Genomic DNA, 17,491 nt, shown 5'->3' with positions numbered 1-17,491 from the left:
TTCAAACATTAGATGCATGACAGAAAGTGGCTGTGATTTGGTGTGATTTATTACAAATGTACATTGTCTGGATGTGAAAATCCACTATGTCTTACCAGGTGTAAAGCAGTTTGGTGAGTCACAACTCTCTTTCATAATTATAAAGAAGTAAATATTTTGTAGATTAAGATTTTGTACTCCTTCTTTCATGAAAGTAATTTAAAGATATTAATTGCTCTTTCATTAATAAGTATCTTCTGAAATAATCGATAGTGTGCTTTGATCATTTAACTGACTATTATGTAGCAAATACTTACGATTTTTTCATAGCATCTTTATATTTGACTTCCTGGTCCATATACTTCCAAGTGTTGGGATGCATACTCCCACTCTGTAAAATACCCCACTCGTTGTCAATATACTACACGTACCATTACTTTTTACATTTCAGCATATTTGTATGTGGAATTTAATGCAATGTTTACTGGTGTGTACAGAGTGTGCAACATACAAAAAAACCCAAATAATTTAAACTGTTTAATGTTTTCTTCAATGAAATTATATACGTGTACATGTATCTTATTATAAGTCCAGGTATGTCTGTGTGTACATGTATGTCAGTATTTCAATTATCTCCAGTACCGGGCACTGTATATGAAGTTGACAATCGGCAGGTGTATTGTTCAGCACCCAACAGCATATGCAGTGTCAAGTTTGAAGTTGTTTGGATCAGCGGTTCTCAAAAAAGCCTTTACACCATACTAACGTGTATATACAGACTGCGCCATACACTACTGCACATTTTGAATGGGCACTGCATCATACTACCTCGCCATGGGTTAACACACATGCAAATAGTGGTTGGCTGTATGGGCTCAACCTTTTTTTGAAGGGCTCAACCGTTTTTTGAATGGCACGATCGCGCAACGGTGAGGTGGAGATATGGCACTCTGTTATACTGGCACTGCACTCTATACTGCCACATTTGCGGGTCTACCGAAGGCCAAACAATTTGCCCGTTCCAAACAGGCATGTTTTGAACGGCCACTGCACTAGTTACATTAAAGCCTGACTATTTCTCAATCCACTCCTTTTTACCTCATTCCATTATGGTCCCTAGCTAGCTAGACCCAGAAGTACAATCAGTTAAGTGAAAGGGCATGTCCATTTTACTTGGGCTACTCTCACCTGAACATGCTGAAGCTGGGTTAAGCATTGAATAGGCATTGAAGTTGATGACATCACAGGCGAGAGTGGCCCAAGTAAAATTTACACCCTTTCACTTAATTGATTGTTTTTCTGGATCTAGGGACCCAAATGGAATGGGGTGAAAAGGAGTGGATTGAGGAATGGTCAGGCTTTAATGTCATATTTAATCTCAAAAAAACATTAAACAGTTTTAATTATCTGTTTTCTGGATGTTGTATTTATTTTGGCACACTCAGTAGTTTGGCGTGGTTGCTGTTTATGTTCGCATCGAACAGGATAAGTAACTTGCTAATGAATGACCATATTGATTTCCCGACACTACCTTCCTGAATTGTTTCTGTACAGACAACTCGTTAAAACAAAGTTGCATGGATTATATCCTTCAGTTATGTTTTGATAAAATCTGATATAACTCCAATGTTTCATTTACAGGGCAAGTCAAAAAAGCGGAACCCAAACCCCCAAAAATATATTTCATATTTAAAAAAAATATGTAGCACCAAAAATAGCCGCCGACTGGAAAACCGATTTCATATGTTACTTTTAGATAAAAAAATACTGATATTCACCATTTAAACGCAATGACCCTAAAACTTGTTTCGTCCAAAAAAAGCAATTTATTGTGTATTCTAACTGTTTGGAACAACAAAGAAAATGACAAACAACAGTCAACAACTGTAGTACACAATATCTTTATTAACAACCCTGGTTAGGCAAACAATATGATTTATAAAATCCACTTTTTTTTTAAAGACGGGCCTTCAGAAGGACTTTGTTGAATATTTTTAACTTTTCAACTGAGGTTTTATCGCTGGTGATGTTTAAAGACAATTGTGATGACGATTCTTGAAATCGCATTTTTGGAAGAAAGAGGTTTTAGGGTCATTGTGTTGAAATGGTGATATTCTTTGAACGGATTGCGCAAATATCAATATTTTTTTCATCGAAAAGTAGCTTATTAAATTGGCTTTCCAGTCATTATTTGTGGTGCTACATACTTTTTTTTTAAATGTGAAATATAATTTTTGGGGTTTGGGTTCCGCTTTTTTTTGCTCACCCTGTAGACTCCCTAGGAATTGAATCGTCTTTCTAGTTTCTACAATTTCTTTCATCATTTTCAGCAATCTTTTTGTAAATAAATATTGATTTGTTACAATTTCAATGCAAAAAAAATGTTTGTATATACAAGTAAAAAAAAGTTTAGCCACGAATTGGTGATCATTATATAAGATTTACACATGTAAAACCAGATACATTTATGTACATGTATATATTTTTTGGTAAACAATGGACTTTCATACAAAATATTTCACATTTCAATTTCATAATGGATATTCTTGATAAGATTTCATGTTATTTCAGTAATTAGTCCAATTAAATTGGGTCAACTGGGAAAAATACACATGTAGGATTGTAGCCATAAAAAACAATCTTGTAAGATAAATATGTTGTAGTAGTAGACAACGTTTTCACCAGTGTCTGAATTAAGTATATGCAGCTTTCAAAGATTTGAATATTTGAGATTACTTGTTGGAATTTATGAAAAGACTATAATTTTGTACTTTTTAAATTGTGATTTTTTTGACTGACCCTTTTCTTCACATTGTTCACTAGGTTTTATAAGTAAAATCCATAAATTGTAATGCTTATACAAGTGCTTTCCATTGTATCGACAATCTCAACATGCTTTTACAATTATACCCCCGTTCATCATCGCCGATATCTTATTATTTTCAGGAATCAGGCTAATTGGCATAACTTTTATCTAAAGAAACTTTGGTTATTACTCAGAAATTGAACTGCTGATTTATGAGAAAACCTCGCTCAAATTGATTTTATTAAGTGGTTTTATTTACGTGTATTAGCAATGGAATAGATACGAGACCATAAAATTGTGCATATGTGATGCGATCAAGCTAAATGAGTTGTTTGTCAGGAATTTTCATATGGAGATACAGGCCAAAATAGGGCCACTTCATCACATCACTTCATCACATCTCTTGGTGTTCCGACTTCCATCATTTTTTAACTAAAGATGGTACCAGCATGCAGTTTTCACAGCAGTAATGCTGAGATTGTGCTCTTTTCAAATCTGTAAAAAAATAATTGAACAGGGTCGACAAACGACTCATTTAGCTTTATCGCATCACATGTTTTGTCCGTTTTTGTCCGTTTTCTCATAATTTATATAATAGTGGCCACTGAGCGAAAACGTCCACAAGTTATATTAGTTGTCATGCATCACCCTACTTCAGATTTTGAGCAATTTTGTTGCTTCAAATAAAAAAGTGATCAAAAGGCAAATGATCATATCACCTTTAAAAAAAAAAGGTACAAATTGGCCACTAGACACCTAATGTATTTGATGTGTAAAAATTGACTGCAACTAGCCTACATGTATGCAATAGTTCTGAAGATTCAATAAAGAGGATTTAAAGAAGCAATATATTTGCCTGATCATAGTATTTTAAGTTTTTCTCAAGAAAATCCATTGGGGCCACTGATATTTGTGAATGTAAAAGCGTAGAATTAGTTCGTGTTGTAAATATTTAAGTGGAAGACAGAAAACAAAATGGGTCTCCAAAATATTGAGACTTTGCTAACCAAGATGTCAACAACAAAAAATGAAATTTGTTTTAGTGAAAACTTTGATTTTAGCCTCTTTCGGTGTAAACAACAGGTTCGAGAATGAAAAAAAATAAGATTGGTGCTAAACTGTTCGCATAAGGATTACTGATATTTTTGGCTCACAGTTGGGACAAAGAACTGATATATCAAGTGCCCGTTGTTTTTCAATTTCTTGAAGTGAAAAGAGTTACTTCCAAAAATGAAGAGTTAATTTTGATTCTGAAATTATAATGTGAATTGTTGTCGTATTTTATATGACTGTCTTTTTTGTGAATAAATTACATACCCATGTAATGAGATCATAATCTGGGTTTTTTTGCGTGTGTTTTATACTGTTTTGCAAACTAATTTAATTTTCTTAAATTGCTTTTATTGTGTTCATAAGTGGCAAGCATCCAGAAAGAATTTCGGTCAAAGAGATTCATATGACACTTCACAATATTACAACAAAAGTAAAACATCTACTCCAGTGATATCTGATAACTAAAAGCAAAACCAGTTGGGATATTTTTGGTTTCTTTATGACATCCCAACACACAACAGCAAATTAACTGAACTTTTTGAACCAATTATGTATCCATTTTGTAGTTTTGTTTTGTTTTGTTTTGAATAGTGACTTTTCTGTACATGTTAACAATTGTTGCAGTAAAAGTATGAAATATGCCTTCCTGCCCCCCTCTGAAAATGATAAATTGAAAATGTGCTGGGGAAACACAGGAATTTTTGGGGAAAAATATGTTTTGCCCACTCTAGAAAAAAAATCCTTTTTATCAGATTCGCTCCAAAGACAGTCAAATTTATCCTTGATAAACAAGATAAATTGCAAGCTATAAATTGAATTCCGTTACCCTGCACAAACAAATCACAGTTGCAATATGGTGCAACAGTGTCAACACAGCTTGTTCCACACAATACAATATCCGCAATCTTTGGTTGAACTTCAAAGTTCAAACTTGGCTCTGAAAACTTCTTTATCAGCGCTGATCAAAGGGCACTCCTGGCATTAAATAAAAAGAAATCCCTTATTTTGTTTATAAAGATTTGTTGAACAAAAACTTATCAAGATCAGACACGGGTCAGTACAATCGAGGGGCTGCATATATCTTGTAATTCTTGTCAGCACAAGAAATGTTGCTATTAAAGTGTATGTTCATATATATATGTATGTGGATAATTATTAGTGCATTAGTGATGTCTGAGAATTATTGTTTTGTTTTTGTTTGTTTTTTAGGTTTTAATGTTTTTTGTTTGGTTGTTGGGTTGTTTGTTGGGCTTTTGGGGTTGTTAGGGGTGTTGGGGTGTTTGTTCGTTTGTGTGTTGGGTTGTTTGTTTGGCATGTAGGTTCACACCAGTTACATGTTTTTTTAATTATGGGGGAGGAGTTTAAGATGACTGTCCCCCCCCCCCTCACTTGCCAATGTTAATTATTACAATTTACTTTAAAAAAAATCCTGAATTTTCTTACATTTCCTGAAGTCATGCCAATGATGCCATACAATGTTTAAATACAAATCTTAATTCATTGCTTCAGTTCTTTAGTAAAAAATCTGAGTTTCAAAGTATTTTCTGACAAAATTGGAAATATTTCTCAGTCAGTCCCCGGCCAGATTCATGTCTTTTCATAATTTGTGCAATGACTGACCTCCATTTAGATGATATATGATGAAAAAAAATGGCGTCAGGATGCAACAACATTCTTTCCAATCTGTCCACTGTATATTAAAGGTGAACCATGGTAACCAAACTGAGCCAATATGCTTTTAATATCAACATGATTGCCAAAATAAGCTTGCTTATTGGAACTAAGTAGAATATCCGAATTTGGTGCTGTGTATGTGTAGCGGTGCGAAATATTCTTTCTGACTTTAGACAGTAAAATGTGCATATTGTGTGTATACATGCCCCAGGCTAACCTTTTCATATGACCAGGAAATAAAAAAAAAACTGAGGAAGTTGGAGGTCACTGGGGAAATTTGCTCACCTATAAAAAGGGATGGAAATCACTATTAGTCAAAAAGCTGTGGGTTTTTTTTATATGTACTAAAATGGTGACCTACATGTATTTTAAAAACATGCACCAACCACAAACATATTTCTATATCCAGAAATAAAGATGATGCATTCAATTTCAAAACCAAAGTGACACCTATTTCTCGTTGCGACAACTGCATCCCTTGCATTTGACATCACATCTAAAGAAAGGTCTTTGTTTCCATGTAATATGCATGAGTACTTTTATTGTTAATTAATCTAATGGGTTACAGGCTTTGCTCTTTGGATCAATTGCTTATTCAATTGGCTTATGGCTTGTCAGTATCCAAATACAATACGTGCATGTTTACAGCACTTTGATGACAACACAAAATTCAATTGAACATTATTTGCCGGGCCCAAATACATAACCCTGAGAGACAACTCTAATTCTCTGGCAGATGAAGTGAAAGGAATGAACCACAACTGTTCCAACTGTCCCAAGTAGATGTGGTTTGAACAAAATTGCCTACTTTCTGTTTTCTAACAAAATCTGCTGAAAGTTTGTCAGATTTGTGTTTCAAAAGTTTTCTTTAGTGGACCAAAAACAAATCAGACTTGGAAAGAAAAAAAAGGAAGTTTAGCCTTTTCAAAAGTCCGTACAACTTTCCAATTCTTTTATTCTGCTCTTGTCTGAAAATAACGGCATGTCATTTTTCCATGTTAAAAAAAAGAGTACATTACACTTGATTGGAATCTTATGATTGTAACTTTGTACATGGGTACCAACAACAGCCAGATTTTAAAGGGAATGTACATCATTGGCTTTAACTGTAATTTTCCAGAAATGAACTATGTGAGGGGTTAGTATAATAGATCAAATATTGTTACACTGACATGTTTGAAGTTTTGTATTCGAAAATGCTGGAAAAACTAAAAAAAAGCAAAAATGTTCAAGTAGTCTGGTTCCCTGACTCAACTAAAGATAAAGGAATCAATTTGTAGATGCCGGAAAATTGTAAAGGTAAGGGAACCAGTCTAGCTGGCCTTCACCCGTTCCATCATGAACATGTAACAGATAGCAAACAAAATTTGGACTGAAAAAAAAATTGTAAATTTGGAGCAATAGTTGAAAAATAGTTAGGTTTTTCCAATGGTGGTCGGCCGACCACCGTTGGAAATGTATACAAAAATACCATTTTCTTGAAAATGACTCCACACCAGGTGCCATAATTTTACAAGATGCTTGAGACTGTCATTTACCAACATCCTAGTAAGGTATTTCGTAAAAACTTAGTAGTTTTATTTTTCGATGTTTGCAAATGTTGTATATTCCCTTTAACACTTGACATCATTTATTGTCATCATCATCATCCTTCCACTGCACCCAACCTGACTACAGGTCACTGGCAAGGTCGACTGGACAAGTTGCCTTGGTTGGAGTACCTTGTCCTAGTCATAAGGCCTTGAATACATTGTGTTGTTGTTGTTATAGCCAATGATAAAACCTCACTATCAGTGTGTGTGTAACCCCCCCCCCCCCCACCTTTGACCTTTAACAGCACTGGACCCGTTTTAGCAACCTGTGATTATGAGTAATAAGATTAGCAGGGTGATATGTCCAAATCACAAGGATGCATCCCATGGCTTTATTCACCAGTCCACCATATCAAATTGAAAGCGAGGTCAAATCTTCATTTCTGGAACTTGCTAAGAGAAATGAAAGTAAACGACATAAAGTGAATCGCAAATTAATCCAGCCTTGGATCAAGGCTATTTGCAAGGGCTTCTGATTTCCTGGTATGCTCACCTCACCTTCACCTGACACGTTGAGTTCCCTGAATGTATTTCATAAATTGTTGACTGTTGCACGGAATGGGGCCAGACTATTTATGCAGCCTTATTTTACTGTCTTTTTTTTTTTAATCTGGCTTAAAACATTAGGGAATGTATAATTACAAATTTTAAATTATTCATTGAAGCAGACTTGAATTAATTAGTAATTTACTTGCTTTCATTTCTCTTCGCAAGTTCCAAAAATGAAGATTTTACCTCACTTTCAATTCAATAAGGCCGACTTATGCATACGGCCCATAAGGTGACCTGAATACGACAAAATACACTATGCAGACCACAACAATCAATGTGCATGTACTTGTATTTTGCATAATTGTCCACGGTTTCATTTTACAACACACAATAGACTCATTGTCAATGCCAAACATCTGATGATTCAGTTTTATCTTTATACAGGTTTATGCGCGTGCATTTGTCATTCAATCTTTTTGAGCTGTCCAAGTTATTTTTTGTTGGAATACAATATAAATTTCACTCTAAAGTCAACCTACATTTTGAAAGAATGTAACATCAAGTCCTTAAAAATGAAAAGGCAATGAATTCAGAACTAGTTCCAGCTTTCTTAGTCTGTTTCAAGTGTAAAAATCAAAGAAAACTGCAAGTAATCAAAAATATGTACATTTTTGAATCAAAATATAATTGGCAAAATATGTAGTATTATAATGACTCCTGGATTACAATAGTCATGAACAATACTATTCAGTTTAAAATAAATAAATAGGCATGTACCGAGATGTATACAATTATGTCAAGCTGTACAGGTAAAATATGACTGATTAAAAGTCATAAAAAGTCTGCATTTATTAAATACTGAATCCTGAATACTATGACATAAGTTTGTTAGATGGGAAACTAAACAGGAAAAAGGTTTGTTAAAAATGTCAACAAATCAAGAAATAAAACAAAGATTATGATCTTCATACACCAATATGCGTAAAAAACCAAATGGCATATATCACAAAAGGTGAAGTTAAAGGCTTACCTTTAAAATTCTAAACAATAGACCTTATGAGTAGCGGGTGTCTCAGAGGGCGTTCTTTGTTATTCTGATTTAATAACAATGAATGGTCAAAAGGGTTACTTACGCCCTAGGCCCCCCCAAAGAAGTCTCTGGTTTCTGGTATGCGCGTGCGTCGCCGTAGCCATGCGCGTCGGCAAAATGAAAAAGTTTTTTTTCAATGAAAGCTGATGTCTCAAAACCGCCAAACTCACTGGTTTGACTGGAATCCTGCTGCTGCACAATTTTAACGCGTTTTTAGATTGGGTTATGGTCGAGAATAAGCTTTATGTGGCCTCTCTGGACTCCCACATATTTGCACTAAGTTTAGTCGGGCACCATTTGCAGTCATAAGCCGACATTTGAAGCAAATAAATCAGGTAAAAAAAAAAAATAGCCGCGTCGCCGCACCACTTTTTGGGCAAGCTCCATACCAGAAACCGGAATCTTTTTTTTTTCAGCCTAAACCTATCCAGGCGATACAAAACTATTGCCCTCTTACGCCGCCTTAACGCATCAGGTCTATTCAAAAGTTTGATTTTGAAAACATCTTACAAATCCTTTCAAATGAACCCTTATAAGGAACACTTTTTTTTGTAAACCACTTACAAGCATTCAATGGCTAACTTTGACTCATACATGTATGTATTTCAGGTTTGTGCAGCATAAAATGTACATGTAAGCTTAATTAATTTGTGAGCATATTTTCAACGAAAAAGTTAGACCAATTTCTTTTTCAAATTTTAAAAATGCTGATCTGAATATAACTACTGTCCTAAAAAAAAAAGGGCAATTGCAAAGGAAATGTTATGAAATGTAATAAAAAACCAAGGCTCAAGCATCATTTAAAATTAAAAAAAAAATTAAACAAAAAAAAATTCTTTCAACAACAGCTTAAAGTAAAATTGTCCATACACTGATTTTTGAAAACTATCTTTCCCCCAAAATCCCAGCTTTTGCTTTTTTGAAGTAAAACTAACACAAGTTAAAAACATTGGTGACGACACTTATGAGAATTCGAAGGTATGTGAAATGGCGCCCTCTACTTATCGATTTTCTCAACTACTTTGCTTGTTCCCCCCCCCCCCCCCCCCCCCGAAAACTTTCTCATAGAAATGTACACAATCCATACCGGATGTGATTTCTTTTTCATTGCGGACCATGTGGACAAATTTTGAGCACCGCATAATGCAATCATTCACCGTTCGTGAATTCGAAACGGAGCCTGAGCAAATGACGGGAATTGTAAATTTACAACACAGATAAGTTTTACAGATTTTCCTGCATTATTACGCTGTTCAACGGAAAAAAAGCACCTATAAATTGGAATAAAGAGTAATGAATCAGTCTTAATGGCCGTTTCAAACCTCGCAGAGTCATGACCGTGATGACGCGCAGGTCACAGAAAATCCAACCAATCACAGCGTGAATTCATCAGCGTATCCCAGCGTCCTGTTTGCAGGGGGGGGGGGGGGGGGGGGGGAGGGAATGAACTCAACTACTTGCCCCAACACCATTTAGTATAAAGGGCGCTGTTACATGAGTGAAATCATTAAAACTACTTTGGACAAAGTTTTGGAACCATCAGAGTTATTTTTATCATCTTAGAAATGGTAATTGGTCACACTGAATTGAGGGTCCAAAGTGTGACATTTTCCTGCTCCTTTTATCTAGGTAATCTGTAATTTTGCCATTCAAGTATCAATAAGAATGACTTCAAACAATTTATTTGTTGGGTAGGTAGTTTGCAAAGTAATCACTCTTAGGGGGGGGGGGGGGGGATGACTGCATTAAGGAGTGCATCAGCATTATAAAATCATAATGTGAGATGTAACAGTGTCAGAATAAAAAGTGGACCCCAAATTTATAGAATGACCCAAATATCAAAAGTCTCAAATGAATGAAAACGGAGATATAACATCAGATATACAAGAATGTAAAATACATACATGTCTGGTCAGATTTGCAACTTCCGAAAAAGTTATCCCTTGATTTTGATGGATCAAAATGAATTTTTCATCCATACTTGCTACTAGGACTGGGCGAGTAGTGGCTTTTTCTACTCGAGTCCTCACAAAGAAATTACTTGCGAGTAGTCGAGTACTCGCCAGTAGTTAACCAAATTCCATAAAAGCAGACAAATGATATATACGTAGCGTGCAAGTCATGCCACATTCTTCAGCACTGAGATATCCTTACTGTGCAAAGTTTTAGGTCTTTACTTGAATTTCTTTTCTTGAACGATAGGAATCCTAGGGAGAGAGAGGTGGAGGGAGTGATTCCCTGTTTGCAGGGGACGTATTAAGCCATGAACCATAAACCGCTACTACTCGCGATTACCTGCTTCGACTCACGTCAGGACGAGTACTCGAGTGGATCAAAAACAAAGAGTAGAACAACGAGTAGCATACTACTCGCTAGTACTCGTGTAATCAAGTTACTTGCCCAGCAGTACTTGCTGCATACTTGTGTATCGTAACATAACATTATACAAATATTGAGTGGATCAGCGTGGAATGGGAGGAATATTATCGCAAGGTAAAATGTGGACTTTTCCAATTCACGAGGCGAGGGCCGAGTGAACTGGAAAAGTCCAGATTTTTACCGAGCGATAATATTCCTCCCATTTCACAATTTAAAGCCACTCAATATTTTTTTATATAACTGACATATAGATCCTTGTCATTTGATATATTTGAACTTTTATTTCAATACAAAATTGGTGAAAAAATGTATTTCTCTCTTCCAAACCACTCCTTCAGGAAAATGTTTGAACCCAACGCTGTAGCGCTGGCTCTTTGGAACAATACGCGCTACGCGCAACACTGAACGCGCACATCAGCATGTATTTGCACACAAATACCGCGTCATGGAACAAGACTGATCCTAACTGTTGAATAGTATTTCCCATTCACCATGGGCGGATAGTACTTTTGAGCTCCGGCGTGAATGGCAGTAATAACGAATGACACGTGATGTGAGTTTCACCAATCAAATGACAAGGATCTGTATGTCGGTTATATAAAGCACACTAACATGCACACGCTAGTCTACTGTTGCTGTTTTCATCAACAAACAACTTTTACATACAGGTCACATGCTGGCACACACTAATACAGAGGATTATACTACCAATGATGTTGTTTTACCAGTCAAAGAGAAACTCATAACTTTCTGCTTCCTGGTCTTTTGGAGACCCTCCGGCCTGTAAAAGAAAAAAGTGTTGAAATGGATTTGAATTGAATGCAAAATTTGAGGAAATGGAATTTTTTTTTAAGGAAATCTCAAACCTGCGATAGACCATTGTCACATCCTATTCAGCTTTAACACATAAGGTCTATTACACTCAATACTGGCTGACCCAGAACAAGTTGTGCAAGCAGGCATCTTTAAATTTCTCAAAAAGTATCCAACATAAGCATTTCATGTTGATGGAGTATATTGTTTGTGCTCTTGTGCATAATCACAGCGAAAATTTGATGAAACTCCATTCATGCAAACCAGAGATACAACAGATTACAAATGGCAATGTGTTTTCACCCGTTCCAATGTGATTTACACGGTTACTGAAAAGACCCATTGCAGAGTTTCGGTTGAGCGGTTTTCAATGCTGCTTGCAATGTGTAATTCCCACTGGAATGGTTGAAAAATATCCTTTTATAATCTGTTACAGCTCCGGTTGCACGAATGGGTTTCCATGACATTTTCACTGATTATACACAAGAGAATAATTAATATGCTCCATCAAAATGAAATACTCATGTTAGTATAGCTACTTTTTTTGAGAAATTCAACGATATCTGCCTGCACAACTTTTTTTGGGTCGCCTTTTAGTGTCACCGTGGCTCATGTTTTTGGCTGTTGTAGAGTGTTAACATGATTGTAAATTTGTACATGATTGTGTCCTTGAGCATGCTAATTAGCAACAATTGCATGTACCATTATCATCACATGAAGGCAGGATAGTTGATTTGGTCAAACCAAAAGGGACAAGGGGCTATTTACAGATAATGCAACAAGACAACAAAAACATTGCCTCTTCTCAATGATTTTTCAGGGTAAACATATTAAAGCTCTCTAGATTCAGAAATGTTTGCATTACTGTAAAACTCTCACAATAAGTTCCTGTCAAATATATTTAGTTTCTAGGATGTAGTGCTGCAACTGAAACTGAAAGTTCGGTTCAGTTCGGTTCGGTTGTGGTTCGATTTTTTTCTCCGAACTTCGGTTCGGTTCGGCTTCGGAAGTGCATACATAATGTACATGTTCATGGTAAAAAATATTGGGCTACAATGAAAAGCACATAGGCCGTTCCCCTGTTCGAACAAACAGGTGTGCACCACGCACGTCTGACAAAAATAGGCACCGCAATTTCCACATGCTATACAACACAAGTTGAAGGATGAATCTTATTTTTGTTGTGTAAACAAAATACCGTTATAATTTGACTTGATGACGTTGAGAAATGTACATCGTAAATTGCTACCGTGTTACCTATCGCAGCCCTATCCGGCCCGGCAACTATGATAAAATTTCCCCACACGTGCTGATGGTTTGCCCGACGAGTTCCGTCCCGTCCGAGCATGCCCTAATGAGCACTAAAAACTTGCTTTGTGTCAAAATTGCTGATTATTTTTGTTCTAAGAACAAACAGGTCCTTTTACTGTGCCAAAATTATTTTATGAAATCATAATTATTTTAGCAACAAGCTGACAAGTAGCTACCGTAGAAAAACAATAACTTTTCGATTCGCGACTGCCATGAATAATCATTCTGTGGACGGATCCATTAATTTTGTAAAGGGGTGTTTCACCTTCTTTGGGGAGATTACATCACGTTTCGTATACATTCTTTATGAAAAAAATAAATATTGTGAAAATTAAGAACTTATTCTAAACATGGGAAAGGTTTCAGACTCCATAAAAAGTATTTCTTAAAATTTTGACAAGGTTAAAAAAACTGAAAATGCTGGTAAATTTTGCCAAGGAATGCACACTCTTCACCGCAATTGGTTTGGTCCAAACGTACTACGTCATGCTATAACAGCAGGGCCAGATACTGACCACGCATGCAAAGAGCACACTTTTCATTGAGAAAATCGCAAGGTGGGTACGATTTTTCAAAGCGTATCAGCCCGATATCCGCTAGAACACTGCAAATAATGAAGATGAATGCGGTGACTTGTCAACACGGTAAATTCAGGCACTTTAATTTTTCCCTTTCATTGCAAGCATTAGCATTCCTACGGCTAGCAGCAAATACTTGCCGAACTCTTCCGAACCGACATTTGGGTTCGGTTCGGGTTCGGTTCTGAAGGCCAAGTTTGGCTAAATTTAGTTCGGTTCGGCGGTTCGGCTGCAGCACTTCTAGGATGGAATTTGCATTTGGGGAGATGTAAATTTAATATAGGGTTTTGCCCTCTAATGAACATTTCATAAACACTGTATACTCAGTGTTGCCTGGGGGTTTGCGAGAGAAAAGAAAAGACCCCTGCACTAGTTAGCAGGAGGTTGTAGGTTTGAGTCCCACCCGAGAAAGCTGATGATTTTTTTCATGCAAGCCCTCGGACAACACTGAATGTACAGCATTTATAAAACACATCGGTTCTGGGCAAAACCAAATACCGAACATAAGGTATCCTCACCTCCGCATCACCCTGCCCATGTTGGTCCTTCTGCACTCCAGGGTCAAAGTTTACATTGTCCTGCACCTTCAGTTCCAACTCTGTCAGAAAGCCCGCAGGGAGCAGTTGCTTCTTCTCACTCTTCTTCTTCGAGGCACTGTCCCTCCTCGGGGAGCCCAACCCAACGGCCTTGGATCCTGAATCTCTCCTTGGAGAGGCTGACTCACTGCTCTTTGACTCACTGCTCTTCGAGCCACTGTCTCTCCTGGGAGATGAAGGAGGGAGGCCATTCTTATTCTTGTCCTTTACCTTGCCTCCACTTGCAATTTTTCTGTCGGGCTCCTTGTTCAATGAGCTTTTGGAACTACTTTTCTGCCTCAAGGATGTCGGCGGTGCTGATTTGGTCTTCTCGGAAGGCTCTGGTGGTGTGTTCTTCTTCTTGCCCTCAACGGACCCCTGGCTGGATTTCCTCTCGCCATTGTCGTTGTTATTGGTGGAAGCCTTGTCCTTAGGTTTGGGCTTGCTGGCCAAGGCAGTGTTGACTGCCTGATCAAAGGCGAGTCTCTCCGAGCTGGACGCCAGGAGGTTGTTCCCCAGGCTGCTGCGGTTGCTGACATCTCGCATCAGCATGACAGACAACTTGTTCTTGTCCTTGTCCTTGTTGCTCTTGGCAAACCACTCGGCATCAGTCTCGACCTCAGGATCGGTGACTTTGATGAGGTCATGGAGATGGATGGAGAAGGGATCGAGGAGGCTGAGATGGTGTCAGTAGCCAAGATGGTCAGCTCTTGTTGGCACTTAATCAAATCAAACAAAGATTTTCAATGTTACACACCTTCATTAAATAAAAAGAAATAAGCCACAAAAAATATATCCTCTGTTAGGATTGAGTCTCCTCTTTAAAATGACACCCTGATCATGTCCTTATATTCAAGGTTGACTGAGCAGTGACCAATTTTATGAAAGGGTCTATTGAGAGATTTGCGCCACTAATCATGGTGAAATCTCTCTTTTTTTTCCCACCTGCCTTGATTGGCAACCATAGCCTTTCACTCTGACAAATGACACCACAAAAACCACAATTGGAAAGTGGCGCAATTCTCTAAATAGACCCTTTCATAAATTGGTCACTGCTCAGTCAACCGCGAATGTAATGACATGATCAGGGTGTCATTTTAAAGAGGAGATTCAACCCCAACAGAGGATATCTCCATTTGATTCACATGTGCCCTACTTCTGTTCCAATTAGCAATAATTTTAAGTTTTTTTATCCACCCTGTATAATGAGTTGCTCCTATAATGTGCATCCTGCTAAAATGAGCAGTATTTTATAGAGTGACCTTTTTTGCTTAGTCTTACCTTTGTTTCCCAACAAAATGGCCCAGAAAATTCATCCTTCCAGGAAACAGTCTGTGGACAGAAAAGAAAACATTAACAGTGATTATACGTTTCCCACAATGTTCACGTGTACACGAATGCTAATCCCTTGAAAAACACCATCTAGTTTTCTATCAATTTCCAATGATGGTCTGTTGACCATCTTCGAAAAAAATGACTTTCAAACTAGTCCACATTCTGTTTGCAATCAGTTACACATCCGCAAAAAGGATTAAGCCAGATAGTCTGTTCCCCGACATCTACAAATTGCCCAGAAGTTTCATCTGAAGTTGGGTCGGGGAACCAGACTCCAAGACGAACATTTCTTCCTGTTTTTTTTTCAGCATCTATGACTCATGAGCAAACAATATTTACAGGTCAGTGAATACATATATACAATTTCTGCTATATAATACTTACCCCCAAAATCCATCCATTTCTTAAAATTACAACAAAAACGAATGATAGATGTATTCCCTTTAAGTTGAAGATGAACAGTAGACAATGCAAAGATGGCTCTTGGGGGCTCTTATTGTAGTTTTCATGATATTAATAATAGTTGCGAAGAGTTGGAAAGATCATTAAAAGTACAGTAGCTCATTAGAGGGCCAAATCATGTTAAAATGTAGACCCAGTAGCTGGCGTGCTACTTTTCCATTTGTCGAATTTTGACTTTGATCGGTCGTACTAGGAGTGCAGGTGATCAACTCAGTTCAAAACCAACTCTGTCCAAGTCAGCTCGGTCCCAAGTCAACTTGGTCCACCCACTCCCAGGTCAACATAAATGTAAAAAAAAAAAAAGCCAATGTCGTCCGTTCGTATTTACTTTGAACTGACACCGTTGCCTTTAGTGTTGACAATACCAAAAATCCCCGCATTAGACATGTCACTCTTGTCAGCATGAAAACAAATTGAGTTTTTCAACATTTTCTCAGTACACCATGTACACATACGACACTAAATCTTTTTTTTTTTTTTGTGACTCGAACCAGAAAGAATGTTACAACCTGACGCCACTTTTTTCTACATATAGCCTATTATAGGCTTTTCATCTAAATAAAGGTCAGTCATTGCGAATATGTTGAAAAGACATGAATCTGGGACTGAGAAACATTTCCAGTGTTGTTATACTTAGAAAATTCTCCATAGCCTTTGTACACCCACCGCTGAAGTGGCGTCTGGATGGATGCAATTATTTCCCTCGGACCGTCGAAATATCAATGAATATTGCAAATTAATATAATAATATGACAGTTTGAAACACTAAATTTTGTGATCTCCCGACAAAAGTACACCTTTTTTTCAGACCACAATCATTTGACAATGATAAAAAATTGAAGACATTTTTGTTTACCTCTTTGCTTTGATTCTGAGAGTGAGAACCATCGTCCTGTTCTGAATAGTGAACCTCCTTTCCCCCGCCATGAACTTTTAGCCGAGGAAAACATTCCGGAGCACCATCTGCAGATTTCTTTCCCAATTTCAACTCGTATCTTAGTTGAATTTTGGGGTCAATGAACCATTCATCTAAGATGGTGTCTTTTTCTTTCTGAGTCAAGCGCTCCCAATCTCTTCGATGCGAGTCCATGCATTTCCGTTTCTCGGTGATGAGTTTTCGTCCGATGGGGCTCATCGTTGAGAAATAGTCGTCAGAAATGTCTTCCATGGATCTTCCTCCATGATCCAGGGGAGCAGGATTTCGTTTCGGCTGAGTGTCTATCACAGCAAAAGACATTTTTGCCGGCAGCGCGCAGATAGCTTCAGAGAAAGAGCGAAGGAGAACGGATGACATGACTCATGTTGCTGTCATCTACACCCGTGATCGTACCCACTGCCCTGCCCATAATGAA

The 17,491-nt window shown here is 37.3% G+C and overlaps 1 protein-coding gene across 1 annotated transcript; it reads right to left on the bottom strand.

Annotated features, from left to right (window-relative positions):
• Positions 1-11,784: 11,784 nt before the first annotated feature.
• Positions 11,785-17,488, bottom strand: LOC119743235 (uncharacterized protein C1orf198 homolog). The gene is given in 5 exon segments (XM_038219639.1): positions 11,785-11,846; positions 14,286-14,992; positions 14,995-15,061; positions 15,624-15,674; positions 16,996-17,488. Coding segments are annotated over 5 exon segments (1,323 nt in total). The 5' UTR covers positions 17,434-17,488; the 3' UTR covers positions 11,785-11,786.
• Positions 17,489-17,491: the final 3 nt, after the last annotated feature.

Source organism: Patiria miniata, unplaced genomic scaffold, assembly GCF_015706575.1.
Source record: "Patiria miniata isolate m_02_andy unplaced genomic scaffold, ASM1570657v1 HiC_scaffold_6, whole genome shotgun sequence".
Lineage (NCBI taxonomy): Eukaryota > Metazoa > Echinodermata > Asteroidea > Valvatida > Asterinidae > Patiria > Patiria miniata.
This window is presented reverse-complemented; position numbering and strand designations above follow the sequence as displayed.